The sequence below is a fragment of the Fistularia commersonii genome, chromosome 4 (assembly GCF_037954325.1).
Source record: "Fistularia commersonii isolate RoL2024-O1a breed Wild chromosome 4, RoL_Fcom_v1.0, whole genome shotgun sequence".
Lineage (NCBI taxonomy): Eukaryota > Metazoa > Chordata > Actinopteri > Syngnathiformes > Fistulariidae > Fistularia > Fistularia commersonii.
In genome coordinates, this window is record NC_141287.1 from 19,658,703 (window position 1) to 19,672,608 (window position 13,906).

The 13,906-nt window shown below is 41.8% G+C and overlaps 2 protein-coding genes across 6 annotated transcripts in view; one reads left to right on the plus strand and one right to left on the minus strand.

Annotated features, from left to right (window-relative positions):
* pkp4 (plakophilin 4) overlaps nt 1–5,630 on the minus strand; it is a 72,117-nt gene extending 66,487 nt beyond the window's left edge. For all 3 annotated transcript variants that reach the window (XM_086145858.1, XM_086145857.1, XM_086145856.1), the window contains exon 1: nt 5,471–5,630. The gene's annotated coding sequence lies outside the window, so the exon portion shown is untranslated. The remainder of the gene's footprint in view (nt 1–5,470) is intronic.
* LOC147235054 (coiled-coil domain-containing protein 148-like) overlaps nt 4,987–13,906 on the plus strand; it is a 30,464-nt gene continuing 21,544 nt past the window's right edge. The window contains exons 1-6 of one of the 3 annotated variants that reach the window (XR_015106073.1): nt 5,004–5,041; nt 7,014–7,103; nt 7,394–7,515; nt 9,353–9,456; nt 13,033–13,124; nt 13,208–13,359. Coding sequence is in view for 2 of the 3 variants with exons in the window: in XM_086145860.1 (XP_086001986.1) it covers nt 7,070–7,103; nt 7,394–7,515; nt 9,353–9,456; nt 13,033–13,124; nt 13,208–13,359 (504 nt within the window). In the remaining variant the exon portion in view is untranslated. Of the gene's footprint in view, nt 5,042–7,013; nt 7,104–7,393; nt 7,516–9,352; nt 9,457–13,032; nt 13,125–13,207; nt 13,360–13,906 lie in introns of all 3 variants that reach the window. The other 2 variants (XM_086145860.1, XM_086145861.1) reach the window with 2 other exon arrangements.

The window sequence follows — 13,906 nt, forward strand, 5'->3', positions numbered from 1 at the left end:
TTTGTAGTCTAGGGAAAGGCACAACCCTTCAGCATAAGCCTGCGTGGTCTCCAGGATTGCAACCTGACATAGCAGAGAAGACGACACCTTCTGACTAAATCAAGCATTCGAGACTGCATGCATGACTCTTTTTAGGAAGAAACCTGATGCCACGAATAAACATCTGAAAGGAACGACCAATTTTATGCTGATGGGCAATGCGTGGTATAAAGTAGTTAATTTAAAAGATGAACATTAAATGATCGTATTATTCAAATACATAAATATACACCCTGTAGACACTACACTTTTTTACATACAGTGCATGCTTATACACACACACACACACACACACACACACACACACACACACAAAAACATCCATGTGTATATAAATATATTGGTCAAAATAGAGAACAACTACAATAGGTGTATTGCAGTGGACACATTCTGAGCTTATTGAGATTCCAAATCTAACACAATACAGGAGGACTGCAAAAAATCACTGAAGCACAAACTTCCATTCAGCCTTCACCATCCCTGGAACCAGCAGTCTGTCAAAAAAGAAAAATACTGAGAAACTGAGAGGACAGCAGTCTGACAAATGGACTGTACAGGTCTGACTTAGTGCAGAAATTGACCGAAGAAATTCAGGTGGGCTCTAGGAGAATAAATCAACTTTTTGTTGATTGATTCAAATCCCCCGCCCAAGCCAGCAGGTGCACGGTATTTACCGACCGTTAAAATTGCAGAGCGCATAGTCTCACCAAAGCTTTGATTAACCACCATGAGAAAGAAACATAAACATGTACAGAGTCACTACTTATTTACAGACCTTTGGCAACAAGTGGGTCAAAGGCTTGCTTTACAACTAATTATTCACAATACATTTGATATCATGAGGCGGTAAGTGGCTGTACGAAGAGGTACCGCTATGTCGTTTTCTGAAAACCCTTTGAATATGAATACAGATAGTCACAGTATCCGGAGGGTCTGCAAGCAATGGGATTATTTACTGACGTTTAGAAAGAAAACGTCAATTCGGTAAATTATCCAAAATAAGTGAAATGCCTCAATATAAGCAGAGATATCTTGAGATTTTTTTCTTTACACCCCCTTAAGTCCTCTAGTTTCCCAAATTAGCTGGCTCACATTTAATGTAAAACTGAGAACGTGCTCATCAGCATATGAATGGTTGGATATGCCCTGCTTTCGGTAGGACTGATCCAAATGGCGGTACACTGTGAAAGACTGAATAGTAATAGAACTGCAACAAAGCCTTGGGAGTCCCCAAAGTAAATGACGTTTTCAAAATTGCTGTTACCAAGGGACAAAGACCAAAAACATCATCGTTAGAAAGATGCAAAAAGATGGGTACGTTTTATCGTCTAATAAACAGAATGTAATGTCAAGATGGTTGATGTTAAATAAAGTCTCAACTTGGTTTGTAAGTTTGTTTGCAACACTGTTAATCTTCAGATTGATAACTACTTAACTCCAATAACTACAGCGTGTAGATGCCGTCTTTTTTACTTTAATGAGTTGCAGCTTGCAGGGTGATAAGTAGGTATGTAATAACACCATACTTAGGGAAAGAGAGGAGGACTTTTCGGTTTAATGAGCTGCAAGATATATCAGATGACACGCCATGGAACACACAAAAAAAAAAACAAACTGAGAACTGATTTCACAGAGCTGCTGGAAGCGTTTAGTTGCTGTTTCTTTCCGGTGGTCTCGAGGTAATGAGGGAAAAAAATACATATTGTTAGGCCCTTTTCATCTTATCAGGTTAAGCAGTTTTCCGAAGGACTTTTAAAATTGTCCTGCTTGTGTTTAAAGGTGGAGGTAAGAGATGGCCTTCCAAGTTTTCTGTTGTTTTTAAAGTTAAATTTAAAGTTTTTAGAGTGGACACGCTATTCGGTCTTCCACCATTGTAGCCAAGCCTTTTTTAGTAGGCTTACGGTGGCGTCGCTTTTCAAGCTTTAGAGATGTATTGGATGGAAGGGTAACAAATGATTTGGCGTTCCTCCCGTTTTGTATGTCTGGGGTGGAACGTTGAAAAGCAAAGACATGTTTTAGTTGAAGGCAGATCTAGACATTTCAAATGATGTCTCAGGAAATATTAATGACCTTGAAGAAGGTCACCGCCCCCCCTTCTAAAGTAAAGTGACAACTTTTCCCTTGTGCGAGAACCGCTTTGAAATATTAAACGAGTTATTATGTGCTCTCAAGAGATAAATCAGTAGCCAGACTGGCTCCGATAGATGTATTATTGGAGAAATGAACGAGCTGAAAGGCTGTAGTAAATGATGAGCAAACCACAGTGGAAAAGTGCTGTCCCCTCACCGCCGCTGTCCACAAAGCAGATCCTCGTGAGGGGCTGTCTTTCAGACTCAGCATGTCAGCCCCATGGAGCGCAATTTTACCGGACAAAAATCTATTGTGCACCTAATCTCTAAAAGCGCTGACATGCTTTGTGTTCTGTATTATCTTTAGCTGTCTGGGATCCAACCAAAGCATGAAATCTGGTTTTCTTTCAGGGATCTATTTAAATATTCAGTAAGATCAATGATCTTCCAGGAGCCACACATGTCTCTGATTAACCAAACACGCAAGGGTGAGACCGGGTGCCCTCTATACATGTAGAATGCGTTCTTAATTACTTTTGTGTTTTTTTTTTTTTAATAGAGTATGCCAAAAATAGGAGAAGAATAATTAACAACATTAAGCGTGAAATCCTCCGGCTCAATAATATGGTGTTGAATCTTAACAATGTATTAATTAACAGTTGTGTTTGTTTCATTCCATAAGGCTCCAGAATGATAGAAGCCAGTTCACAATGGAAGTTGTCCAAGTCTAATACATGTGGTTTGTTCATGAGGGAGGCAGGAGAAAAAGATCGACTCCCTTTAGACCACACCATGCAAATGTGGCTTGGAAAGAAAAAATAATTTCCATGCCAAAGGACAAATAAAAGCTCCTCATTGGCAGATTGCTACTATGAACTATTATTATCACCCGAGTCAAACCGTGCAGCTGTAGCTGAGGGTCACTGCTAACCCAAAACAAAAAGAACACATACTTTGTATCGTCCGAACGTTTAAATCATTTGCATTATTCGAATCTTCTTCTCTCGGTAAATGTTTTCGCGATCATCGTTTATCACGTCGGCCCACCCAAGTGTTTCGATCCGGATAAAATATTCTGCATTGAAGTGGAGTCAACAAAACATCTCAAACTACATCACAGAGCTACGGGCTTTTTGGTTTCTCTACTTTTAAGGGCTTTTGATTCATTGAATTTTGCTTGAGGAATGCCCATCCTGACAAGTTGAGGGTTGACACTTCAGCATATAAACACACAAGTACACACTCTGCCTTTCTTTTGAAAGGGCCAAAAAAAACATATTCGATCCCTGAAACAAAGTAAACCAGACTTGGAACACAGGGTTGAGGGCTCAGACTCTAATGTCCAGACAGAATTAGGTGCTGAAAAACTTACACGGAGGAGAGGCCTGCCAGAGGGTGCTTTGCTATTGTTGTCATTTCTCATTAAAAGGAACTCACCGTGAAGACTGGGTCATACAAAAACATCAACACATAGCGCTTGCGAACTTTTTTTTTTTTAATTGTCTACCGAGGCGTTGTCCCTAACGCAGTCAAACCTTATTTAAACATCAGCTAAACCAAGAAAAATAATGCATTAAGTTTCAATCCTACGCTATGCTGTTTTGCAGCGAAAAAGAAAAACACCAACCTCGACAAATGAAACTGACAACCAGTTGGCTGAATGTCTGGCGTGCAACAACCTCTGACGCACTGTCATCGCTCAGAGTAGAAGTCTAAACTGCTCAACGGATAACAGAGTGAGTTTGCCTCTTTAGACCAACAACCCACTGTTGTTTCAATCCCACAGTAAACCATCCTCAATGGGTGTCAGCTGTGCAGCGGTGTGTGTGTCTAGTGCAATAATGTGAATCACGAGGGGAGTAACCTAGAGATGCCTCTTGAGCTCGTGTACGTCTATCTGTGAGCTGCTGAGAGAGTGCAAGAGGTCATTTACAAATGCTCCTACTGGCTAAATGCACTTTCACAACTAACTGGATAAAGTCAAATGAACTTTTATCACGGTCACACACAAAAAATGGGGTATTTCGATGTTTCGGTTTCATGTTTCATGGAACCTGAGTAGCGCCAACAAAACACCAGCAAGCCGAGCGTTTCCTAGCCGACAGTTAATTAAGTTAAATACTCATTAGTCGGTTTTGGGAGGGCAACTGAGAGAGACACCAGTCTTAGTGCTACAGTTAGATAACCTCTCCACAGTCCCATGGCAACAATGGCAACGGGAGCCAAATGAAGCACCGCCACCAGCATCTTTGTCTCAAACATAGCGTGGGCGTCTGTACAGCTTGACCTTCAATCTTAACCCAAACTATGACGTGCTTTTTTTTTTCACTTTGCGTCTGTCACTTTGTCTTAATCGGACAAAATGACACCGGGGGATTTGGATTGAGTGGCATGTTTCCATTGCTTCAAGGGGATTTTTTTTTTCCTTTGTGCACACATGTGAAGTATGTGGGAGATTGATAACATTTCATTTTCACTGAGGTGTCATGGACACGCATCATGCCTCAGATTATGGATGGCAGGAGTTAAGAAAAGGGAAATCACTGTGGAAGAAAAAATGCAAAGTGGTTTGAATAAATCTACAACCTCTCTCTCTCTCTACCTCTTTGTGGCATTGGCTGATAAGATAAAAAAAAAGCCCTCCCCCCGGGGGGGAAATAAAGGTGGCTCTGTTTTGTTTTGCACGGAATGTGTAATTTGCACAACGGCAAAGGAGAATCCACGATGATCTGTCCACGTTTTCCAAGCGTAACAAACTTGGATTTTCGCTTCGGAGCCGAGCAGATGGACGTGAGGGCAAAGGTAAGGTTACCCGGGAGGAGGACCGGGGCGCCGCGCCTGGATCTCCGCCTTCCAGCCGAACTCACATTCCTGAGATTCCCACACAGCAGCTCACCTGCCCTCGTCTTCGCTTCTTTGCCGGCGAGGACAAGGTGAGTTCCTCGGAAAATGTAAACGAACCCGCAAAACGCTAGTTTTCCTTTCTCTTTCTTTCTTTCTTTCTTTTCGCTGCTTTTTTCTTTTTGTAACCCGAACGTTAGCTAGCTTAACTTTGAATCCCAGCGGACACCGACGGGAGGAGGCGGAGGATCCCGAGGAAGGTGTGTGTGTGTGTGTGTGTGTGCGTCGTTGGTAACGAAGTGGTCACAAGAAAAAGATTAGCGGAGGCTCACCTTCCCGAGAGTAGATAAATCATTTTTTTATTTTATTTCACTTTTTTTTTAACCGCGCTGAATTCAAGACTTTCCGAGTTGACTCCTGCCTCCCATGCCTGGATGCTCCCCCCTTTCTCTACGTTAACATTAGTCTGCGGTCAAAGGAGGGAGACGGAAAGGCGGGGGGGAAAAAAAACAGTTAAATACCTTGGAAAGATCCGTGTCGAGCTGGCTGGGACGCGTAACTTCATGGGTTAAGTCCAGCCGCTTAGCTCCATGCGTGTGCGGGAGTGAAACTCGCCTCCATAGCCGGGCAGAGGACGACCCTTCCGCTGCTCCTGCCTCCGCCAGCAGTCCCAGGCAATGCAAGCGGGCATGACGTCAGCGGGAGAGTGGGAGAGCGCGGGGCACTCCTGATTGGCTGAGAGGGAAGCGATAGGCGTTTCCGGGGAGGGGCTTCTCGTTGAATGAACCAATCACAGGCGAAGGCGTTTGTTTCCTTGGTTACAAGTTTTGTCAACCGATACATTCGAGAAGTGAGAAGTCTACGGCAAGGTGAGCTGCAGGTAATGGGTTGATTTTCCTAAACTAGCAAAAGCTTGTCGTGTTTAGTTAGCGCAACACTCTGCGACTGTGCCTTTCTCGTCTTATACAAGTATTCGTGTGACTTGCTGATGATGAATAATCCCTATAATCACGCCCCCCCTCCCCGACTTTCCCCTTTATATGAGAAGTCATGGGGGTGGGATCCCTATCTCAATGACAGGAGGGGGTTGTCACAGCTCCCAGCTTAAATGGCTGCAAACCTCTTCAAATTGCAAATGCAGCGATTGTGCAGAACACGATGGCTCCCCCTATGCACCATAGGGGAAGCTGCCTGTAATAGACGTAGAATTTGAAATGTGATTGTGATGTCAGACGGAGGCAGCACACAGGACGCCGTGATGCATTACAGGGGAAGCGCACACTGATGTCACCGCTGACTTGTAATCACACTCCTCACTTTTTAACAGCATCCCCACAATTATGTAAAAAAAAAAAAAAAAAAAAAAATGAATCCCACAGCTACAAAGTAAAAAATATATCAATTCTTTGCACAACGCATTCAAAGGGAATCACTGATAACAATGGTGTCATGATTTACAACTTTTACTTGTTTATTCCATCATTTAATTATATACTTGACTCTTTCCCATAAAAATACGTGATGTGCTCCGATAAAAGAAACCCCATGTTGTCTGCTGTCCACATGAGCAAAAGTATTTTTTCAAGAGTCTAGAACAGAGCGCTGTTTTTCATTGTTCTCATAAATTAAAGCCTTCTGTGTACGCTTCGCTCCCATTCTTCAAAGAAAATATTGTCTGAATATTCTAAATATTTCAAAACAGAGATTTGATCTCACTCGACGCACCACCTTTCTCCTCGAAATACTAACCTTTGTGTGAGGCAACACAATATAGCTCATATTCTCGCTATTTCATATGACCTTGAAGGCAGAGTAGATTTGGTCAGAGATTTGGTGTTAATCCTTTCAATGAGCCTGCTAAAATCAACCTCCTGACTTGTGACAGACAAAACTTCTAATTCTCTCGCAATGTCATATGACCTTGACGGCAGAGTTGCTTTTTGTATTGTAAACTCGGGCTGGCTTTTGGTCTAAATCTCTCGGAGGAGCTCAACATATTCAGCCTCGAGCCTCGCTCAGTCACTGCACCTTCACATGCAATGATTTATTTCCTTCTTTTCCCAGACACCTCTGCATACTATGACGTAAATGCAAGTGCAATTCCTGGGTAATGAGTGGATATGTTTGATACACAGTGCAACGCAGAGGATCTCGGTAAGCTACCTGAAAATTGTGTTTGAAGAGTGACTAGCAGCTGAACAGATGTGACCTCAGGGTCTTATGGTGGAATTCTTCAGATACGTCTCATGTGTTTGATGCTTTTATAGGTAGCATTGCTTGTTTATTCACCCGTTTCTGTAAGTCCCAGCTCAAGTGTTCAGGGAAAAAAACAGTCTCCCCAATTAGTTTGCTTGAGTCAGCAAGATATAAAATCAGAACTAATGAGATTTTTGACTTTTCCAATGATCCTAATTCAGCCATACCATATTCTCTCATCCGTGCAGAAAAACTGACTGTGCGATTCAAAAATGGTCTTGGCAGCTCAAAGTACAAACCAGTGGAATATAAAAAACTACAGTCCCTAGTTGACGCCAAACGGCTGGAGTCGGCGTTAATTGGACAAAAGGTAATCACTCTCGTGTATAAACCATCAATGCGGCTTTTAAAATCAATTCCATTTACGCTTAATAATGTGATGATTGTGCAGCAGGTGAGGACGCCCTGATCAGCATCTACAGAGTGAGCTTGAACTAAATAAAAAAAGAAAAAAAAAGATAACCAATATTCATGTGAGGTGTAAAAAATGAAATGACAGCAGTAGTAATAAAAAACACAGTTTCTGCTTGGTTTGTCTTCCCACATAGAAGCCATATACTGTAAAGGGATTTTATTTTGCACATAACAGGCATTGTATTCCCGTTTATGTTCATCCAACATCAAGAAAAACAGCAGTAATATCATTTCCTTACACAATAGCATTTCTATATTCATTAATATTCATTAGGCTGCCCGGGGTTTACTATAAACTGTTTGAAGTTCATAGTTGTCTGACTCAGTGTAGAGCAAAAAGTATGTGCTGGGGGCCATGGAGATTAGGCTGTTAGACCTGTGGTGTTTTAATTGCTAAACTGTCGCAGGAGCCTTTTAGTATCTTTACAGTTGCCTGTGGCTCCTTCCAAGCCTGCTCTCTGCATAACCCAGATAAGACCGGCAATGTTCACATTCGGTCTCTCAACTGAAAGGCGTTCATTCTGCGCATCTCCCAATGGTAATGTGATAGAGGCTAAATAAATGACCATGAGTCGCCTCAAGCATGCCATCATTTTGCTCTCCGGGAGCAGACTGGCAGCTTTTTTCCCATTCAGATACTGAAACGCACACATTTTGCCTCTCGATGATATCCCGCACTAATTAGCGCTATACTGAAATGTAAAACTAATTTGAGTTCATTTGTAGCCAAATATACAAACTCCATGCTATCAATCGACACCGGTAAATACATGAATTGCAAGGTTCAAAAAAAGAAATTCAAATTAAAGCACCCTATTTCATTGGCACCAGGTGTGATAAACAAATCGATCTCTGGATGAAGAGATGGTATGTCCGTTTAACTGTCTGAAAAGCAAGACATTGATCATATAATGTGTTAACTGCCTTGAGAAAACACAAATAGCAGGTAGCTTCCCGAGACAAAGATAACTTAATCCCTTTTTTGGAAAGAAGAAAACAAAAAACAGTCAATTTATCATAAATTTCAGCTCATTAACTGTGTCATATTCACTGTTATTATGCAAGGCATTGTTCCCACTTATTAGTTTTTGTGACATTATCGTTTTACATTTATCCCAGTCGCTGGCTCGCACACAAAAACACAGGCGACGGACAGTGAAAGGCTGCTCGACACTTTTTTCCAAGATAATAAAGCGAAACAACACTAGGCGCTACTTTACCTGCTTCTGTTCCCCTAATAACATGTCTCATGCATGTTTTTGGTTAATAATTTCAATGTTTATATAATGCTTGCGCTTCAACACAGGGATGAATGATTTTGTTGAATTACGTGGCTTGATTTTTCACACAGACACACACGCCATAATGTTTATGAAGATTGGAGGCTTGTGTAAAGATACCATTTATTAGAGGGGGGGCAACTTTTACTGTTATACTTTTATTTTTATTTTGATGTGGCCCCCATTTTTTTTTTTTTGGTACACTGTCCTCGCAAAGATAAAGATTTGCTCCATTTATGTTTTTTTTTAGCCTTTTCAGTACTTGTGAAATGGCTCAGATAATTGATGCATTAAAGCTCTCCAGATAAACCATTGTCCAGAAAAAGTTAATTATTTGTTGGAAAGGGTTTGATGTCACCGCTAAAGTGCATTTCAGAGCAAACACTGCAGGAATATTTTTCACCACATATTGCAGTTGCACCCCCTTTCTGTTTATTAAACCTTGTCTTATAGGTTCAGAGACTTCGGTGTGGAGCCAAGGCAACGAAAGAGAGTTCCATATTAAGGCAGCACAGACAGGTGTGGAGCAGAGACTGCCCCAGGCTGCAAAAGGCTGAGTAAGAGCCCCCCTATTACTCCCTGTCATTATCTGTTGCAGTTTTCTGAATCTGCTATTACACCACAGCCCTTCCACTTAAGCCCCATTGAGTCCAAAAAAGAATAAAAAAAAAAAAAAAAAAAAAGTGGTGTGGAGATTGAAAATCCAGGAAGAGAAAATGAGCCAAAAACAGGAAAATCTAGGAGGGGGCGATTTGGGGATTTTTTTTTTTTTTTGTCTCCCTCTTTCTGTTTAAATTGAATAAGAGACGGGAAAGAGAAGGTGAAATGGGAGGTTATGACTGCGTGCAGACGGGCTGGGGGGGGAGTTACATGAGAAAAAGAAGCACACTCTTCTGTGTACCGAGGCAGAAATGCGGGTCTGGGGTTCCGGTGGTGTAATGCCTTGTGAAGTGAGAAGGGCAGCACTAGCTCAGGGGTGCAGCCTGTTTGTCTACATAATGACTGTGTCTGAGCCAAGGTTAATGATGTACACAAGCATGAGCCTCTGTAATGAGCCCAGTCATAAGATGTGCCATGGCTCAACTCTTGACACATATATCTAGTTAAATTACTTTGGGATTCAAAAGCCACCTTGTCAAATTGGGAAAATAGGCAAGCTTGTCTCTATGGTTACCCTTTTTTTTATTCGCAGACATGTCCCACTGTGTGGGCCGCTTAATAAACATTTACCTTGTTCTAGTTAGCATAAAATTACCGACTGAAACATATCATCATAAAGAAATCCCCGTCAAAAGATGTGCTCCGGACAAATGAAAAGCAAGATACTACTACGACCTTCTTTATCTTCAAAAGTTAGCAGCAGTTTATTCAATACTGATGTCGCAAAATCAGCTCTTTGGTGCAGAGCTGCAGGGTTGCTCATGATTTAACCTTGACTATATTTTAATATGAAAAAAAAAAAAACAATGAAAATCTTATTTTTTATGATAAATTCCCACGCAAACCACAAAACAAGATCTTTTAGTTTTTGCCTCGCAATGCTTACCAATTAACCCTAATGGCAGTCAAGCAAAATTGAAACCCACTGGGCCCTTTTGTCTTCTGGAGGTCATCATTTAATTGACTTGCTAATGCAAATCCTTTTTCGGCTTAATAATGCATATTTTCATGGTCTTGAATTGCATTATCTTGAGAATGTATGTGACATGTTGCCTCCAAGAAAAAAATCTGATTCATAAGCACTTTTTGGAGTGTCTTTATTGAGTCCCCTGTTTGCTGAGTAACCATTGATGTGTTCTTCAAAAACCTCGCTGATGGGTTGAGCAGTGCGATGACCGAAACATGTCTGCAACCTAAAACTATTGAGACTTCCCTCGTAAAAAAAAAAACATCTTCTCAATAGAATTGCTAATGAAACTACCTGTCATTGACTTACTGTCACATTATAAACACATTTCTGCTGTCAGACCCTCTTACAAACACCCTGCTGGTTGTACTGAGTTGTTCCATTGGACTTGACCCTCCCAGCCATAACAGTCTTATAAACAAACCAAAATAATAGGGAACGCCAAAAAAGTGGAGTTATATTACACAGTTCCAGCACAGCTTAGCCTGATTGCTAATGCGCCAATGTTATACCATGCACTTTGTTTAGCATACTAACCAGCAAAGAGCTTTGCACAAAAACTTATCAACTCCCTTCAGCTTTAATATTAGAGTGTCATTTCAAATCACTTCACCGTTAAAAAAGGAAATTCCCTACAGTCAATCACGGACAGCTGGAAATCCAGAATGATAAAGCCATTGATTCGGTATAGACCCCCAGCGTCGGATTTACTGAACACACGGGAGATGCTCGGCTCAGACATGTCGAAGCGCGTCTCCAAAAAGATAATTTACCTGTCTACAACAATTTTCTCATTGGAGAGGCCGTGTCGTAATTTGCTTGACGCACTGCAGTCAGGGATCATTTTTTAAATGCCTGGTTTACCCAGTGCACTAAGTTACCGAAAATATAGATTCAAGATTCGATACTTTTAATGTCATTACGCAGAGTGCAAAACAACATTTAGAGATAGTGGCTCTAAGTTCAGTGGAATCAAAAACAACCTTAAAAAGCAAGGCACAACACAACAATACAAACATAGCAGCATGTCTGGGTTAGTGATATGAGATGGAAAAAATATAAATAACATCTAGAAGAAAATATAGATGAATATATAGAAATAAAAATGTAAAGAAGTAAAACAAGGGTGAAAAAAAAGGGTTTATTGCACTGCACCGCATGTGAGGTTCAAGTGTTCACGCTGAATTTAGCGTGATGAGCTCTCCGAGTATAAAAACTTCAATTTTTTTTTTTTTTGCCTTGATTGTCCGATCGTTTTTTGGAGGGTGTTTATTCCTTCCTGCTACCGTGCAGCTGGCGAACCACAGGACAGACACATTGCAGCGATAAACCGACATTAGCAGCTTCTTGGTGAGGTTGTTCCTCCTACGTATTCCTACGAAATGCAGCCTCTGGTGCGCCTTTTTCAGTTAATATGCGTCTTCAGGTACCTGAAGTCTAGTGGATCCTCTCCGCTATGTCTCCTCAGATGAGTCCTGCTATAGCGGCGGCGTCTGCAAATGTGATGATCGCGTTAGAATAGAGTGCAATGTCATTATCCCTTATGCTTGTGGTTATTGCCTTTTACTCACACCTTTTCCTCACAATTCGCTGAGGCAGGCCTGAGTGTGTGTCATGATCCGTCTGCGTGGGGCTGATGTTTGCTTGATGGTCCACCGAGCCCTCAGGATGGCCCATCCCGGATCGCCAGCGTTAGTTTTATAACGCTAGGATGCAAATAATTAGTTTTGGCATTAAAAACCGTGAGGTGACGTTACAGTCGCGCGGCTTCCACTGACCCCGTCGCCCTTTACGGCTCACAACCGCCCCAGACTCCGGTGTTACGAATTAACACTATCTAATGGTTTCCCGCTTTGACCGCTCCGTGCTCCCAGGGTTTTCGTCTCCTGTGCGGGTTTTTGTTTTTTTTTTTTGTCTGAAAACGCTCTATTATAGTGAACTGTGATTGAGTTTCCTTCACGCTCTACGCCGATATCCCGGCCGCTGTCGTTGGATTGCACTTGACTGACTCGACCGATGGTTACAAGCACTGATCAATAAGAGATTCTTGTTCTTTTCAAAAGCGCTGTTTGTTCGCTCGTCTGTTATGAGTCAGTACGTGCAGGGCGGGGAGGGGAGGTCACATCCCAAGGACATTGGGTCGGATGTAGTTGCTGGACTTCATTAGCTTTATAACTAATTGATCAACCGAAGGTTCAAAAAGTGACATTTTCGTAACCTTTGTGCATTTTTTTGACCTTTGCCTGACTTTCTTCCATCTGCAGGAAACAAAAGAGGCATAAGAGAATATGCTCATTTTTGCTTTCTTTTATAACGAGGCAACAGAATGAAACTGCTGGAAAACCTTGTTACACTGCAGCCATTGGTATGGCTGTGGTTTGTGAATCATTAATGTCACAGCTTTTACTCCATACATCAGGCATTATGAAAAAAAAAAAACATAGAAGCCCACAGTTATGGTTTTTTCAACTGATATTTAATGCAATTATTTCTTCTTATTGCACAGAGAGAAGGCTGAGAATGAAATGCGTGATTTCCTGGAGCCGATCAGGCCGAATTCCACGATAGATAATATCATCTCCTCGCTGCAAGATTACGGTAAAATAAAATGTCGTTATCGCAATTCGTATCTTCTTTTCATACTCATTTACTAATGTGTGCCCTGGCTTGGCTACGTGAAGAGCTGTTCCTGGATGCAGAGCGGGCAGAATTTCGGGTAGCCACCGTAGAGCCGGTGTATGAGCTCAGGGAAGACCTGCGCTTCAGACTGACTGAAATGCGACATCAGCACACCGACGGCCCTCCTCTTCAATGGGAAGACGTGCAACAACAGGTACATTTATTTTATACATGTAATACAAATGCATATACGCCATACACACTTGCACACACGCACTGCTGCATAGCACGAGTAGTATGGATCAGTGTTTCCCAACCGCTGTGCCGCGGCACATTAGCGTGCCGTGAGAGATCGTCAGGTGTGTCGTGGAAAAATGCCCACTTTCACCTGATAAGACAGAAAATTATTTATTTTACGCAAATAATGTGTCTTCCTATGTCTATGTGTGCAGCGTGCACATTCCATGGCAACGGGTAGTGAATTAACCTGTGCATCTGTGTATCAGAGTGATCAGTGACGCTTTGCGTGATACATTTTTGAAATAAAAAGTACTTGTATCTGCGTAAACAAACAGGCAGCATTGTTGAAAACTACCAAGACGAGTGAGAAAGCGGTGAAAGCTGCTATAAAGTTGCTGAACTCATCTCTAAATCCTAACAGCCACACATCGTGGTAAAACATTAATACTACCTGCCGAAAAATATCATTGTAGAAGAAATGCTCGGCTCTGGCGTTGATAAAGAAATAGCCAGAGTTCTCT